Source organism: Mobula birostris, chromosome 16 (genome assembly GCF_030028105.1).
Source record: "Mobula birostris isolate sMobBir1 chromosome 16, sMobBir1.hap1, whole genome shotgun sequence".
In the NCBI taxonomy this organism is placed as follows: Eukaryota; Metazoa; Chordata; class Chondrichthyes; order Myliobatiformes; family Myliobatidae; genus Mobula; species Mobula birostris.
Window position 1 is genome coordinate 8581399 of NC_092385.1, and position 17791 is coordinate 8599189.

General features: G+C 44.2%; 1 protein-coding gene across 1 annotated transcript in view; it reads right to left on the reverse strand.

Moving 5' to 3' along the window:
* col7a1l (collagen type VII alpha 1-like) overlaps positions 1–17791 on the reverse strand; it is a 363635-nt gene that overhangs the window by 247057 nt on the left and 98787 nt on the right. The window contains exons 10-16 of the mRNA XM_072281015.1: positions 17182–17337; positions 16895–17014; positions 16295–16441; positions 5946–6062; positions 4597–4749; positions 2845–2976; positions 371–514 (exon numbers count right to left, since the gene is read on the reverse strand). Coding sequence (XP_072137116.1) covers positions 371–514; positions 2845–2976; positions 4597–4749; positions 5946–6062; positions 16295–16441; positions 16895–17014; positions 17182–17337 — 969 coding nt within the window. The remainder of the gene's footprint in view (positions 1–370; positions 515–2844; positions 2977–4596; positions 4750–5945; positions 6063–16294; positions 16442–16894; positions 17015–17181; positions 17338–17791) is intronic.

Consider the following 17791-nt stretch of genomic DNA (forward strand, 5'->3'; position numbering starts at 1 on the left):
TGTGGAACACCCTGCCAGGTGATAAAGGCAGATACATTCAACAGACTCTTTAATAGGCATCTGGATGAAAGAACAATGGATGAATATGTGGGAGGAAAGCATTAGATTGTAGGAATGCTTTGAATTGAATTGATTTTATTGCATCCTTCACATACATAAGGAGCAAAAACCTTTACAATACATCTCCATCTAAATGTGCAAAGTGCAATCATGGTAATCTATAATAATTTATAATAAATAGAACAGAGGGTGGTGAATCTGTGGAATTCATGGACCAATACCATTAAGCACGGGGTCCATGGTCTAGAGGAAGGTGTTGTTCTCGGGAAGAATGGGTTCTGCGTGCACACTTCATCCCTTCATCCCTCACCTGCTCGAGCAACAATACTAGTGGGGCTTCCCACTCTGCTGCCGAAAAGCACGGACACTTCGATTTCGTACATCTCTCCTTGCTGCACACGGTCAATGTCAAATGAGGTTGTTTCACGTGACACAACTCTGGTGATCTCGTAACCTGATCAGGAAAGAAGAAAAAAAACAAAATGCAGTGAGTGTTGAATTAAATCTGTTGTGACAAGCAACAACTGTTGGCAAGGTACGTAGCCACGTGGAATACACTGAATTATGGATAACTCTGCACCAAGTGTACTGTCAGTGAATGTTAGTCTCTTTCAATGCTTTGACTGTTGGGACTAAGTGGAATATATCCAAGCTTGTTGGTAAATCTTTGGGGTGGCACCGTAGCGTAGCAGTTAGCCTCATTCTAGTAGAGCACCGGTGACCTGGGTTCAACTCCACCGCTTCCCAAAAGGAGTTTCTCCATTCTCCCCAAGACCGCGTGGATTTTCTCTCACATTCCGAAGACCTACCGGTTAGACTGGTCACGTGGGTGTAAGCAGGCGGCACGAGCTCATAAGAGTCCATTACTGCACTGAATCTCTAAATAAATAAGCAGACAGGAACTAAAATGGACCACAGCGGAAATGTTTGCCATGCAGAGAGTAATGGGTATATCGACCGAGCGGTCAGAGAAGGCTGTAGAGGCAGTACTGCTACAAAGTTTAAAAGACATTTAGACAGGTACGTATGCAACATGCACAAAATATTGGAGGAACTCAGCAAGTCAGGCCGCATCTACAGAGGAGAATAAACAGCTGATGTTTCGTGCCGAGCTTGAAATGGCAACTGTTTATTCTCCTCCATGGATGCAGCCCGACTTACTGAGTTCTTCCAGCATTTTGTGTGTTATTTCCAGCATCTGCAGAATCTCGTGCCAATACTGGTAAATGGACTGAAATGATCTACAGGGTCGTGGATCAAACTGGGGACTAGCTCAGGTAGACAAGTCAGTCAGCATGGACAAGTCGGGCCGAAAAGACGGTTCCCAGACTGTATGACTCCAGATGGTAGTGAGCTTGTGAGGAGAATGTAGGGAGACTTCAAGAGCAAATATGATTATGCGACATGAATGGGTGAGGATGTGGGGGTTGGAATATAAATGTGGAATGGGTGTCACGTAGTGTAGTGGTCAGCACAATGCTTTGCAGCACTGGTGACCCGGGTTCAATTCCCACCACTGTCTGTAAGGAGTTTGTACCTTCTCCCTGTGACCGTGTGGGTTTCCTCCGGGTGCTCCGGTTTCCTCCCACAGTCCAAAAACATGCTGGTTGGTAGGTTAAATGGTCATTGTAAATTGTCCTGGGACTAGGCTTGGATTAAAGCGGGGATTGCTGGGTGGAAGGGCCAAAAGAGCCGGAAGAGGCTGAAATCACATGAAATCACATGAGGTCATCTAACTCAGTGGGAAAAATAGAAGGGTGGGGTGTGTTTTAAATGGTGAACGATTGGTAAGTGCTGATAATCAGAGAGACCTGGATGTCCTTTTACGGAAATTATTGCAAGGCCAGTGAGCAATTAAAGAAAACAGTATGCGGGACTTGAAGATAAAATAATTGCACGTGCTGGATATTGATTTGATGAAGGGTCTCTGATCTGAAACGTTGACCCTGGTTCTCTTCCCATAGTCAAACCAGCTGAGTACTTTGAGCATATACAGGTTTTTGCAAGGGGATTTAAGAACAAGATTATTTTATTAAAATGACACAGGGCTCTGGCAAGGCAGCACTTGGAATACTGAGTGCGAGTCTTGTTCACTGAAGAGAGGATGTATTCGCAATAGAGAGAGCAGCAAAGCTTTACCAGACTGGTCCTGATGAAGGGTCTCAGCCCAAGATGTCACGTGTTTATTCCTCTCCACTAATGTTACCTGACCTGCTGAGTTCCTCCAGCATGTGTGTGTTGTTGTGGTTTTCCAGACTCTCTTGTGTATATGGTTTCTGGGATGGTGAACTATTAAAGTAAAGGCATCCGTTAGTCTTGCGAGACCATGGATCTGCGCCTGAAAAGTCTTCACTCTCCAGGGCGTAGGCCTGGGCAAGGTTGTATGGAAGACCAGCAGTTGCCCATGCTGCAAGTCTCCCCTCTCCACGCCACTAATGTTGTCCAAGGGAAGGGCATTAGGACTCATACAGCTTGGCACCAGTGTCGTCGCAGAGCAATGTGTGATTAAGTGCCTTGCTCAAGGACACAACACATTCCCTCGGCAGGGGCTCGAACTCATGACCTTCAGGTCACTAGTCCAATGCCTTAACCACCTGGCCACGTGCCCACACGGTGGGCTGTTACATGGGTTGAAATTGAGCACACTGGGCCTGCATTTTCTGGTTAAAAAGGTGGTCTCACTGAAACATCCAAATTCGTATGAGGTTTGAGAGGGATGTTTCCTCTGACTACCTTGTCTGGGATTTTGTGCACCATACCATTGAAGACTTTCCACTGACCTACCTTTAGGGTTCCTCCAGACTATTTTATATGCCGATGCTCCCGACACTGCCGTCCAGCTGATCCGAATCCGGTTAGGGGTTGTTTCGGCTATCCGTAAATTTGTCACAGTTCCCAGACCTATTTCATTCCCCACTGCGTAGAGAGCAGAAAGACAGTGACAAGGAAACCAAATCCCCAGTGCCTCCTCCCTAGATATCTAACTTCACTGTTACCATCTCAGTAACTGACTGATCCATCTGCAGTGGAATCTCCATTCATTTTGTAGGTGGAACAGTTGTGTAGCAGTTTTACAGTGCTGGCAATCCGGGTTCGATTCCCAGTGCTGTCTGTAAGGAGTTTCCACATTCTCCCTGTGACAGTGTGTGCTTCTACCAGTGGCTCCTCTTCCCTTCAATATTGTAAAGATGTACGGGTTTGATTTAGTAAGCTGTTGGGGTACGCTATGTTGGTTTCCGGAAGCATGGCGACACTTGCAGGCTGCCCCCAGCACATCCTCAGATTGTGCTGGCCATTGATACAAATGATGCATTTCACTGCACGTTTGGATACTGAATATAGAATTGGTACAAGCCCTTCGGCCCTACATTAAGATCAATCTAACCCTTCCCTCCCACACAACTCTCCATTTTTCTATCGTGTATTTGCCTCAGAGTTTCTTAAATGGCCCTAATGTATCTGTCATCATCATAATTATGTGCTGTGTCGTATGATATAGCTGATCATGGTCTTTGACCATGATTGTTCTTGGCAAGCTTTTCTACACAAGTGGTTTGTCATTGCCTTCTTCGTGGCAGTGTCTTTACCAGACAGATAACCCCAGCCATTATCAATACTCCTCAAAGATTGTCTGCCTGGCGTCAGTGGTCACATAACCAGGACTTGTAATATGCACCAGCTGCTCATACGACCATCCCCCGCTTGATCCCATGGCTTCATGTGACCCTGATTGAGGGTGAGTGGAGCTAAGCAGGTGCTACACATTGCCCAAGGGTGACATGCAGGCTAACAGAGAGAAGGAGCGCCTTATACCTCCTTTGGTAGGGACGTATCTCCACCCCACCACCCAAATGTAACGTGCATACATGTGATAAATAAAGCTAATCTTTAATCTCTCTTTTTCAGAGTCAATGGAACTGCTCAATGATGCAGCTGGCACAGAATGAATGGGTAGACTGCTCATCCTGTGTTCTGTCTGCATATGTACAGAGGAACAGGTAGCACAAGCAAAGTACGTTGCCGAGGATTATCCCTGTGTTCTCAGATTCCATCCTTCGATTGTTGCCGCACTAATGTTGCCAACTGCCAAATGCATCAGATCCAAAAGGAGCTCCTTCCTCCAGATGTAAGGCAATTTCTTTTATTCTCCTACCGCTCAGCCAAATACATTAAGGAGTGGGGTGACATTTTACAAGTACATGAATGGGAGGGGTGTGTAAGTCTATAGTCCAGGTGTGTTTTGATGGGACTAGGCAGAATAAAATTTTGGCATGGACTAGATGGGCAGAAGGGCCTGTTTCTGTGCTTTAGTGGTCTATGACTCTATGGAGTTTCAAGCCAAGGGCACGGGATCAACTATGTTGTTTGCCCGAAAGCATCAGTACTCTAAAGTCTAAAACTGAAGTGTTACCTAGGTCAATCGGGTGTAGCAGCAGTGAGGATGCATTGCAGAGATGTGGGTGCAAACCATTCTGGTTCTGGATGTTAGGCGCTCGTGGTAATCATTTTAAGGGTCTGGGAATCCACGTAAATTACCTGTCTTTGACATAGTCACTGGCGTTGCCACTTCCCTGTCGTTGTACAGAGTGTAGAGAGTGATGGCGTATTCAGTGCCCGGAGACAAATTGGTGATATCATAGTTGTTGGAGGCAGCGGTCAGCACAACTGAGTTGGACTGTGTCTGTTCCTCTGTTGGAAATGGAAGGGTTAAATTTTCAAGACATAAAATTCAAAGTCTTTGTCTTAGCACAACGCTAGTGAATGATCTCATCCAGCTGAGGGAGGAGAGTGAAAGCAAAACAAAATATCCATTTCTAAAGCTGTGTCAGGATCAGATTCAGCAGAACCAGCAGCATCATCATTATGTGCCTTGTGGTAATATGTGGGAAATCACAGTCTTCCCTTGACCATGATTACACTTGGCAAATCTTTCTACTGAAGTGGTTTGCCACTGTCTTCTTCTGGTCAGAGTCCTTACAAGACGGGTGACCCCAGCCATTATCAACACACTTCAGAGATTAGAGAGGGCGTGGATAGACATATCAGAATGGGAATGGGATGTGGAATTAAAATGTGTGGCCACTGGGAGATCTTGCTTTCTCTGGCAGGCCCCACATTTTAATTCCACATCCCATTCCCATTCTGATATGTCTATCCACGGCCTCCTTTACTGTAAAGATGAAGCCACACTCAGGTTGGAGGAACAACACCTTATATTCCGTCTGGGTAGCCTCCAACCTGATGGCATGAACATTGACTTCTCTAACTTCCGCTAATGCCCCACCTGCCCCTCCTACCCCATCCGTTATTTATTTATATACACACATTCTTTCTCTCTCTCTCCTTTTTCTCCCTCTGTCCCTCTCACCATACCCCTTGCCCATCCTCTGGGTTTTTCCCCCTTCCCCCTTTTCCTTCTCCCTAGGCCTTCTGTCCCATGATCCTCTCGTATCCCTTTTGCCAATCACCTGTCCAGCTCTTGGCTCCATCCCTCCCCCTCCTGTCTTCTCCTATCATTTTGGATCTCCCCCTCCCCCTCCCACTTTCAAATCTCTTACTAACTCTTCCTCCAGTTAGTCCTGACGAAGGGTCTCGGCCGGAAACGTCGACTGTACCTCTTCCTAGAGATGCTGCCTGGCCTGCTGCGTTCGCCAGCAACTTTGATGTGTGTTGCTTGAATTTTCAGCATCTGCAGAATTCCTTGTGTTTGCGAAAGGAATAAGCATATTCCTTTTTCCTGAAGGGTACTGGCCCGAAATGTAGATTGTTTATTCCTTCCCATGGGTGCTGCCTGACCTGCTGAGCTCCTCCAGCATTTTGTGTGTGTTACTCTGGATTTCCAGCATCTGCAGAATCACTTGTGTTTACAAGTTGACTGGCATTACCTGTGGCTTTCCTCCACTCTATTCTGTAAGAGCTGGCGTCACGCTGGGGATTCCACATCATGCGGATAGCAGTCGGACTAATTCCAGTTGTCCTCAAAACAAGGTTTTCTGCCACAACTTGAGGGAAAAAAGGAAGAAGTAAAAACACAGGTGAATATCAGATATTACCTAACAAATGAACACCATCATGTAGTTAAATCGCATCTGGAGTCAGGACTTGCACCACCAAGTTCAGGAATAGTTACTACCCCTCAACCATAAGGCTCTTGAACCAAAGGGGATAATTTCACTCAAGTTCATTTGCCCCATCACTGAAATGTTCCCACAACCAATGGACTTACTTTCAAGGACTCTTCATCTCATGTTCTCAATACTTACTACATATTTATTTATTGTTACCATTTATTTCTTTTTATATTGCTCAGTTTGTTGTCTTTTGCACACTGATTGAGTGCCCAAGTTGGTGCAGTCATTCATTGATTCTGTTATAGTTATTAATCTATAGATTTACTGAGTATGCCTGCAAAAACATCATTCCAAATAAACTGATTCCTAAGCTCCGGAACCTGGGCCTTAGCACTCAGATCTGCAGCTGGATCTTCAACTTCCTCACAGACAGGACCCAGGCTGTAAAAATAGGGGACAAGCTCTCCTCTACAATCACCCTGAGCACCGGTGCCCCACAAGGCTGTGTACTCAGTCCCCTGCTGTACTCACTGTACACCCATGATTGTGTAGCCAAGTTTCCATCAAACTCAATATAAGTTTGCTGATGACACAACAATTGTAGGCTGTACCTCGGGTAATGATGAGTTTGAGTACAGAGGGGAAATTAAGAACCTGCTGGCATGGTGTGAAGACAATAACCTATCCCTCAACGTCAGCAAGACAAAGGAATTGGTTGTTGACTTCAGAAGGAGTAGCGGACCGCATGACCCAATTTCCATCAGTGGTGCGCAAGTGGAACAGGTCAAAAGCTTTAAGTTCCTCGGGGTCAATATCACAAATGACCTGACTGGTCCAACCAAGCAGAGTCCACTGCCAAGAAGGCCCACCAGCACCTTTACTTCCTGAGAAAACTAAAGAATTTTGGCCTGTCCCCTAAAACCCTCACTAATTTTTACAGATGCACCGTAGAAAGCATTCTTCTAGGGTGCATCACAACCTGGTATGGAAGTTGTCCTGTCCAAGACCGGAAGAAGCTACAGAAGATCATGAACATGGCGTAGCACATCACACAAACCAATCTTCCGTCCTTGGACTCACTTTACACTGCACGCTGTCGGAGCAGTGCTGCCAGGATAATCAAGGACACGACCCACCCAGCCAACACACTTTTCGTCCCTCTTCCCTCCGGGAGAAGGTTCAGGAGCTTGAAGACTCGTACGGCCAGATTTGGGAACAGCTTCTTTCCAACTGTGATAAGACTGCTGAACGGATCCTGACCCGGATCTGGGCCGTACCCTCCAAATATCTGGACCTGCCTCTCGGTTTTTTTGCACTACCTTACTTTCCATTTTCTATTTTCTATTTATGATTTATAATTTATTTTTTTAATATTTACTATCGATTTATACTCCAGGGAGCGGGAAGCACAGAATCAAATATCGCTGTGATGATTGTACGTTCTAGTATCAATCGTTTGGCGACAATAAAGTATAAAGTATGTGGTGACATACATATTTTGATAATAAATTGACTTTGAACTTAGAACTTTTTGAACTTTGAGTATTCTGGTCACCCCGTCACATGAAGGATGTGGCAGCTTTAGAGATGGTGCATAAGAGGTTTACCAAAATGGTGACTGGGTTAGAAGGCATTCAGAGAGGGTGGACAAACTGGGGCTTGCTTCCTTTGGAGCAGCAAAACCTGAGGGGAGGCCTGATGGAGCTTTATAAGATTATGTGATGCAGAGGCTGAATAGGAAACCAGGGTCAAAATCAAAATGTCTAACACCAAGGGAACATGCATTTAGGGTGAGAGAGGGTAAATTCAAAGGAGATATATAGGGCAAGATTTTCGGTGGTGGGTGCTTGGAATGCGCTGCCTAGGGTGGCGGTGGCAGCAAGCAAGATAGAGCTCTTTAAGAGACTCTTAGGTTTGACAGAGATGTCCAAGAGGTCCCCTCCAGGTGCTCCACAATCCAAAGGTGTCCCAGTTAGTCACTTAATTGGTCATTGCAATGTGTACTGTGATCAGGCTAGTGTTAAATAGGCCAGTTGCTGGGCTGTACGACCTGTTGAGCTGAAAGGGCCTGTTCTGCTCTGCATCTCTAAATATTCAGTGGATTCCAGTTAATTGGGACACATCAGGACCAGTTCATTTTGGCCCAAGTACATAGCTGCCCCAATTAACTGATGGCTCATGGAAATAGTTAAAATGATATATAAAAAAGAAAAACAATTGTTTAACCGAGTAACAAAGTATCTATTTAAATGAAATGCAGAATAAATTAGAACACTACCAATACCTCTTCAGTACTGTAAAATTGTGTATTAGTTCCTAATAGTTCTCAACAGAGGAATTTATCTAGGTATGCTATTATATTCTTTTGATTGACTGTAAAGGAACAAAATCAGCGCAGACATCGATGGTAATTTTTTTTGGCAAGTGTCAAAATCTTTTCATGGTGTTTGGCAAGGGTCTTAAATCTTTTAAAGTCAAAATTAAAAAAAAACAGAGTTATGAAAAATGACTGCTTTGTGAATTGGCGTCCATCACCCTGGATAAATACCATAACATAAGCAGACACAACTGGCTCTATTTAAAAACTGTTCCTTTTAAGCATTGTGTAGTGTCTAACAGCTACACATGTGCACACGACTAACGCTAGTTAGAAACTGTTCTGCAACAGTCTCCTGTCCCGCAACAGTCTCCCAGTCTCCTGTCCCAATTAAATGGCAGAGTGTCCCAAATAAATGTTGGGAATCACAGTTATTTTCTCAATTAGTTTTTGTTCTTTAACAGTTGTCCCAAATAAATGGCTGCCTCGATTAACTGATGGCCCAATTAACCAGAATCCACTGTATGCAAATAGGCACAAGAAATGGAAGGATATGGACACTGTGTAGGCAGAAGGGATGAGTTTAGTTGGTTTGAACAATAATCTTATTAGTTAAGTACAACATTGTGGGCTGAAGGGCCAGTTTCTGTGCTGTACTGTTCTATGTTCTAACCTTATGGCAATCTTTCAAAATTGGAACTGGAAATAGTTTATTATTGTCAGATGTACCGAGCTAGTTGCCCACCCTTGCTCACCATCCCCGTTTCTCTCTCTTACGTTATCTCCCTACCTGCCCATCATCTCACTCTGGTGCTCCTCTCCTTCCCTTTCTTCCATGGTCTTCTATCCTCTCCTATCTGATTCCCCCTTCTCCAGCCCTGTTTCTCTTCCACCAATCAACTTCCCAGTTCTTTACTTCACCCCCTCCCGCTTCAGGTTTCACCTACCACCCACCACCTTGTACAACTTCCTTCCCCCCCCCCCACTTTATTATCCTGACTTCTCCTCTTCCTTTCCAGTCCTGATGAAGGGTCTTGGACCGAAACGTCAACCGTTTACTCTTTCCTATAGTTGCTGTGTTTCTCCAGTATTCTGTGTGTATTACAATGGAAACGGTTTGCTTTGTGTGCCATCCAGACTGATCATTCCTTACAAAACAACAGAGCTAGTAAAAAGAAATCAGAATACAGAATGTAGTGCAGCAGATAGAAAGCAAGTACAACTAATGTTGAAATCCACTAATTAATATTAAAATATAGCAGATCAGTTCCTGAAATCTGAAGTAAATTCGTTACTAAATATATTTGACAGATCAGTCAGCAGTGATAGGTTCAAGTTTGCTTAACGTTATTTCCTGTACATAAATGAAAGGAGAACGAAATAGTTGTTACTCTGGATCTGATGCAGCACAAAAAAACATAAAAGAGAAAGAACACAATTATAATAATACTAAAATAAAGCACACCCACTAAATGTAAATACACAAGATAGCTTATATGCAATGGATTGTGGTTAACTGCACAGGGCAATCAGGGCAGCTGCTTATTTGGAGCAACTCTTAGAGAACAAAAATAATTGAGAAAATAGCCAGGATTCCCTTTGCTTCTTTGGGATACTATACTGCTTAATTGGGACAGGAGATTGTTGCCAAACATTTCCTAATGAGCATCAGTCGTGTGCACATCATGTGGTCGTTCGACATGACACCATGCTTAGAGCAAATGGTTATAATAGAGTCACTTGCGTGTTGGTGTTCAAAAAGCAATGATTTCTGTCACTGATGGTTGTTGAGAAATAAGCAGTAAGACAATTTGGAACTGTTATGCTTACTGTAGCTTCAAGCATTCAGGCTTGGAGATGCCAGAAACAGCCGGGAGTAAAAACGAAATGATTTCACTACTTCAACGAGTTAGGAACTACAAAGAACTAGAAGGTATCGACAATCATCTTGAATGTTACAATGAGAATGAAGATTTGCACGCTTCAAAAGCAATGTATGAAGGTATTCCATTATCTACACTAGATGTCTGCACTAATTTTGTTCATTCAATCAAAAGAACACCGCAGCTTACACTGAATTAATTCCTCTGTCAATAACTATTAGGAACTTATACACATTTATAGTACTGTACAAATTTGTTCTGTATTTCACTGAAATACATAATTTGTTACTCAGTTAAATGGTTGGTAGTCTTTTTTTTTATCCCTTTTTAACTATTTCCATGAAACTTCGACTAATTCAGGCAGCTGCTTAATTGGGCCAAAATTTACTCGTCCCGATGTAACCATTTAACCGGAATCCACAGTACCTTGATTGTATGCTCATAAAGTGACATAAGGAATCAGGTGACTGATAGAAAATAATAAAGTAGTGGTGGAGTTAGTGGGTGGGGTTGTTGATCAGCCTTACTGCTTGAGGAAAGTAACTGTTTTTGAGTCTGGTGGTCCTGGTGTGGATGCTACATAGCCTTCTTCCTGATGGGAGTGGGACATACAGTCCATGAGCAGGGTAGGTAATATTCTTCATGATCTTATTGGCCTTTTCCCAGCACCTTTCTGTACAGATGTCCTTGAAGATGGATAAGTGGATGTTGGTGATGCGCTGGGCAGTTTTGACTCTGTGAAAAGCTATCATTCTGCCTAGTCCCATTGAGCTGAGCCTGAACCATAGCCCTCCAAACCCTCCTATCCATGTACTTATCCAAACTTTTCTTAAATGATGCAATCAAACTCACATCCTCCTCTTCAGCCAGCAGCTCATTCACACTTGCACAACCCTCTGAATAAAGAAGTTCCCCCTTAGGTTCCCCTTAAACATTTCACCTTTCACCCTAAGCCTATGAGGTCCAGTTGTAGTCCCACCCAACCTCAGTGGAAAAAACCTGCTGGAATTTACCCTGTCTATACCCTTCATAATTTTGTATACCTCTATCAAATCTCCCCTCATTCTCTTATGCACCAGGGAATAAAGTCCTAACCTATTCAAATGTTCCCTATAACTCAGGTCCTCAAGTCCCGGCAGCGTCCTTGTAAATTTTCTCTGTACTTTTTCAACCTTATTTATACTTTTCCTGTATGTTGGAAAGTGTATGGTCATGCACTTTGGTGGAAGAAATAAATGGGCAGACTATTACTTAGATGGGGAGAGAATTCAAACTGCAGAGATGCAAAGGGACTTGGGAGTCCTTGTGCTAGATACCCTAAAGGTTATCCTCCAGGTTGAGTCAGTTGTGAAGAAGGCGAATGCAATGTTGGCATTCATTTTTAGAGGTATAGAATACAAGAGCAGGGATGTGATGTTGAGGCTTTATAAGGCATTCATGAGACCACACTTGGAGTATTGTGTGCAGTTTTGGGCTCCTTATTTTAGAAAGGATATATTGATATTGGAGAGGGTTCAGGGAAGATTCATGAGAATGATTTCAGGAACAAAAAGGGTACCATATGAGGAACATCTAGCAGCTCTTGGACTATATTCCCTGGAATTCAGGAGAATGAAGGGGGATCTCATAGAAATATTCTGAATGTTAAAAGGCCTGAACAGATTAGATATGGCAAAGTTATTTCCCATGGTAGGGGATTCTAGGACAAGAGGGCATGACTTCAGGATTGAATGATATCTTTTTAGAACTGAGATGCAAAGAAATTATTTTAGTCAGAGGGTGGTAAATCTGTGGAATTTGTTACCATGAGTGACTGTGGAGGCCAAGTCATTGGCTGTATTTAAGGCAGAGATAGATAGGTTCTTGATTAGCCAGGGCATCAAAGGGTATGGGGAGGAGGCAGGAGATGACTGGAAGAACTGGATCAGCCCATGATTGAATGGCAGAGCAGACTCGAAGGGCTGAATGGCCTACTTCTGCTCCTATATCTTATGGTCTTATGGTCTAAGTAGGAGACCAGAACTGCACACAATACTTCAAATTAAGCATCAACAACATTTTGTAGAACTCCAATATAAATCTCAACTCCTGTACTCAATACTTTTGTCTACGAAAACCAATGTGCCAAAAGCTCTCTTTAGGACCCTGTCTACCTACGACAACACTTTCTAGGAATAATGGACCTATATACCATGAAATCTGTTGTTTTGTGGCAGCAGTATAGGGCAAGACATAAAAAAACTTTTAAGTTTTAATCAATCAATAGATAGATAGTGGGCCCTTTAGAAATCTGATAGCAGAGAGGGAGACACTGTTCCTGAATTGTTGAGTCTGTGTCTTCAGGCTCCTGTCCCCCATATATCTCATTCCCAAACACATTGACCTGCTGAGTTCCTCCAGCATTTTAACCACTATCAGAATCAGGTTTAATGTCACCAGCATATAGCACGTGGTGAGATTCACTGACTTTGCGGCAGCAGTACAATGCAATACATAATAATAGAGGGAAAACTGTGAATTACAGTAAATATATATACATAATAGTTACATTAAATAAGTAGTGAAATAAATAGAAATAAAAATGGTAGTGAGGTAGTGTTCATGGGTTCAATTTCCATTCAGAAATCAGATGACAGAGGGGAAGAAGCTGTTCCTGAATCATTGAGGTGTGCCTTCAGGCTGTTGTACCTCCTCCCTGATGGTAACAATCTCCGTGGATTGTCACCTTGTCGTGGTGGAGAAGCTTGTGTGGTCCTGAGATCCCGAGAGCGATGCCATTTGGAGCTATGCTCCTGGTAGAGTCACCCATGGCGGTAAGGTCGAGGGTGAGGTCCCTGACAAAGAACAATCCAACCAAGACCTCAACGGTGGAACAGGCGGACGAAGTTACTTCAAACTCAATGGCTGTGAAGGCGGATGAAGGCTGCAACAAATCCATCAGCTCCAATTGTCGTGGTTTCCATGCCATTGGAATCAGTTGGTTGATTTGTGAAGTGTCGTGTGCTTCTTGGAGTGCAACATCAAGTACACATTAAACAAATACACACACAGGCGTCTTCGCTCTGTGGGCCACTTCTTCAGAACAAAGACCATCATCCTCGGCCTCGAGGGATAGCCACCACGACGATGGTAACAAGGAGAACAAGACATGAGCTAGGTGTTGAGGGTCTTTGATGATGGATGCTGCCTTTTTGAGGCATCACTCCTTGAAGATGTCCTGGACTAAGTTTACTACTCTCTGCAGCTAATTTCGATTTTGTGCAGTACCCACCCCCTCCCCCCCCCACTCGGCCTACCAGACAATAATGTAGCCAGTTAGAATGCTCTCCACGGTATATTGCGAGAAATTTGAGTGTTTTTGGTGACATACCAAATCATCTCAAACTCCAAATGAAATATTACTTCTTTGTAGATGCATTGATATGTTGGGTTCAGGATAGGTCCTCGGAGATATTGACACCCAGGAACTTGAAACTGCTCACTCTCTCCACTTTGGATCCCTCATCTTATCCTTCCTCAAGTCCGCAATCAGTTCCTTGGTCTTACTGACAATGAGTGCAAGGTTGTCGCTGTGACACCACTCAACTAGCTGTTATATTTCGCTTCTGTGTGCTGCTCTGGATTTCCAGCATCTCTTGTGTTCATCATCTTCATCCTGCAGTTTTCCAAAGTTCTCGTTGTTCCATTAGCCTTTCTCTCATCAGTGGGTAAGCTGCCCAGTCATTGTCAGTGTCTCTCTAATTGTTTCCTCTTGTACTGAATACCAAAGCCAAAGAAACGGAGGCTTTTTGCATTTCCTGGTCTTTAATCTGCAGTTTATTATCCTTTATTATGCTCCAAACTAATGTCGTTTTGGCAACACAGCTACCTCTAAATAAAGATTCATGTGCAATAAAAGTACAAAGCTCCTGCGGTTACTTTGAAAGGAAATGAATTGCCCCGGAGGTCAAGAAACATTTTGATGTTGATGAATTGTGTGTTTTGGTTTATGCATTGGACAGGGTGTGGGAGTTGCAGTCAAGTCCAGTGTTATTTATTCATTGAGACACAGAGCGAACAGGCCCATCCGGCCCTTCGAGCCACATCGCCCAGCAACCCCTGATTTTATCCTAGCCTGGTCACAGGACAATTTACAATGACTAATTAACCTACTAACCAGTACATCTTTGGACTGTGGGAGGAAACTGGAGCACCCGGAGGAAACCCACACGATCACGGGGAGAAGGTACAAACTCCTTACAGGCAGTGGCGGAAATTGAACGCTGGTCGCCTGTACTGTAAAGCGGTGTGCTAACCATTACACTACCGTGCTGCGTTCTCATTGCCCGAGAAGGTGGTGGTTGTGGGCTAACTTCAATCACTCCGTAGTCTGGGGGAAGATACTCACACAGTGATTCCTACAGATGTACAGAGAGCATTCCTTCTGGTTGCATCACTGACTGGTATGGAATGAGGAAAAACTTCAGAGAATTGTAAACTCTGCCAGGCCTTCATTTTTCAAAAAAAATTCTATTTACCTCTCCACTTGTCCCTCCAGGGAGTCCTGGCTCTAATCTTGCAATCCTCTTCCCAGACAGGAACGTATCTGAACTGAAGTATTTAAAGGCCATCCATTACTTCCGAGTTGGAACCCACATCCTGGGCCTCGGTATGAAGTGAGAAGTGTTTAGCAGAGTAACCAGCCGTCCTGGATCAGTCAGGAGTTTACAGAAACTGAAGACTAATCCTCAAGTTTATCAGCAGCCAGGGTGAAAAATCATAGAGGCACTAACAAAACAGATGCACCTTCAAACAAAAAACAATTGCTTCCTCGATCACTGGCACAAAAGTGAAGTACGGTGGACAGCATTCTGCCTGGTTGCATCTCCGCCTGGAATGGAAGCTCCAATGCACAGGATCACAAGAGGCTGCAGAAGGCTGTAGACTCAGCCAGTCCATCACAGCCACCACCCTCCCCACCTTCAAGGTCATCTTCAACAGGTGGTGCCCCAAGAAGGTAACACCCATCACTACGGACCCTCACTATCTGGGACATGCTCTCCTCTCATTACTATTAAGAAGGAGGTGGTACAGGAGTCAGATGACCCACACTCAATGTTTTAGGAACAGCTTCTTCCTTTCTGCAGTCAGATTTCTGAATGGCTCATGAACACTACCTTGCTATTCCTCTCTCTTATCTCCATCTCCCCCCTCTCCCTCTCCATCTCTCCCTTTTGCTCTCTCACACCTCTCTCTCTCATCCCCATTTCCCTCTCTTCCTCCCTTAAAGTAATTATTTATTATGTATTACGCTGCACTGCTGTCACAAAGCAACAAACTTCATGACATATTTCAGTTTTAATAAATATGATTCTGAGATGGAAAGACATAATTTTTGACTGTCAAAAATCCTTACTAATGAAAAGTCACAAAATAAAATGCTGGCGGAACTCAGCAGGCCAGGCAGCATCTCTGGGAAAAAGTACAGTCGACGTTTCCGGCTGAGACCCTTCAGCAGGACTGTACTTTTTTCCATAGATGCTGCCTGGCCTACTGAGTTCCTCCAGCATTTTGTGTGAGCTGCTTGGATTTCCAGCATCTGCAGACTTTCTCTTGCTCATGAAAAGCCACTTTGCTTTTTGAGTGGCTAGGAGGGAGAGAAAGATTGAAGGGAAGAAAGCAAGGGGAAGACAAAGACAAATGATGATGGAGACAGCAGCCAGAGAACTGGAAATGAATACCAATGAATTGATCCACTTGACCCGAAACAGGAGTGTGTGGGCCATGGCAGTCAAAGCTCAAACTGGGCACGGCACCTGATGATGGTGATGATAATGGGAGGGAGAGAATTGCAAGGAAAGGTGTAATAGCAAAGGAGGTTGATATGGAGATGGCCAGTCAGAGCTGGAAACACCTGGAACACACAAATATCAGCTGCTGTGCTTGTGGCTGATGCAGTCTTAACCTTCAGGTGCAACTGGTACCTGTTTTCATTCTAGTACTGGCAGAAGGTCCTTCTGTTCTCCCATATAGCGCAGCGATGGTTACCGTGTAATCAGTGTTTGGCAGCAGACCTTGGATTTGGTAAGATTCGGTGGAAGGATCGAGGGTGACTGTCAGAACATCTCTTCCTGAAAAGAGACAGAAAGAGAAATGTCAAGCAAAGTGGAGTAGAAATTTATCTGCTGTTAAACGACATGCAGTAACATTTCACCAAAATGAGAGCTCATTGCATAAATGGTAATAATCTTGGAATCGCTAGCCCAGTAAGATGAGTTTATTTTGGGCAAGTCTTCATGGGCCCAGCCAGGCTGGTTATAACGTCAGGAACACAAATCGCTGAGGATTGCTATGCTTTGTTGTTTGAAGTTCTAGCTCCCAGGGAGATAAGGACTTCTCCATTGTCCAGAGGTGATACTGAACCCTGTGGTGGTGTTGAGGATTTGGAGTGTGATTGGGAGAGTGACTGGTTAAATTACCTCTGGTAGAGCTGTGCGTTTGATTAATGCTGGTTTTACCAGATAATCACTATGTCCTCGTAACCCAATCTCTTCGGATGCCTGCGCCTAGTCAGACGTTCTCACCTGCAGACGGTCCCCACTTCAGTAGGTAACCTGTAGCTCCTCTCACTCCTCTCCACCTGATCTTCGCACTCTGGGGAGTCACATTCTGAACGGTTAGTGCTTGTACTGGTTTCAGAGCCACTAAAAGCACAAAAAACAGTGTCCGTTTTATTTTAATCTCCTCTGATTAATTAACAAGCCAGCCCCCGAATTGCCTTCAGGAGTACAAAGTCGCCCTTTGTTGGAGTCTCAGCAATGCTTACTGGGCATTCCCCGGGTCATGGTGGCTGCGTCTCAGAGGTACTCACATGTCGTTGCAGTGATGGGGAACGGCAGTGTTCTGTTGCCTGGGTGTATGGGTTGAATGGTGATGATGTATTCAGTATTTGGCAGCAGGTCCTCAAGAGTGAAGGAGGCTGTGTTCGCACTCAAGGCCTTCTCTTTCAGCTGGCTATCTGCATCTCCTGAAAGCAGAGGTGGAAGAATCGTCAACGGACATCCAACTTCATCTTAGGGTGAACTAAATCTATTTTACCTCTGTATAGGAAGTCTGCAGGAGGACTTTGATCAAGAGAATGGGCAAAGTGGCAGATGGCACACAGTGTAGGGAAGTGTACGGTCATGCACTTTGGTAAAAGGACCCAGCACACTAGGCGAAGCTTGCTGCCCTTCATCGCGACAATGGTTCCCACGCGCTCTTTAATCTGACCGGGATTTTGTTCTCTGTGTTCCTTTAAAACTTACTGGGTTCACAGGGAAGTTTATTCTAATAATGCTTTGACATGTCAGTCCATAGCCTCCTCTTTTTAACATAGTGTCTTCCCCTTTCTTTTTCAGTGCTGAAGGCGGCTCTCGGCTCAAAATATTGACTGTTTATTCATATCCATAGATGCTGCCTGACCTGCTGCATTCTTCCTG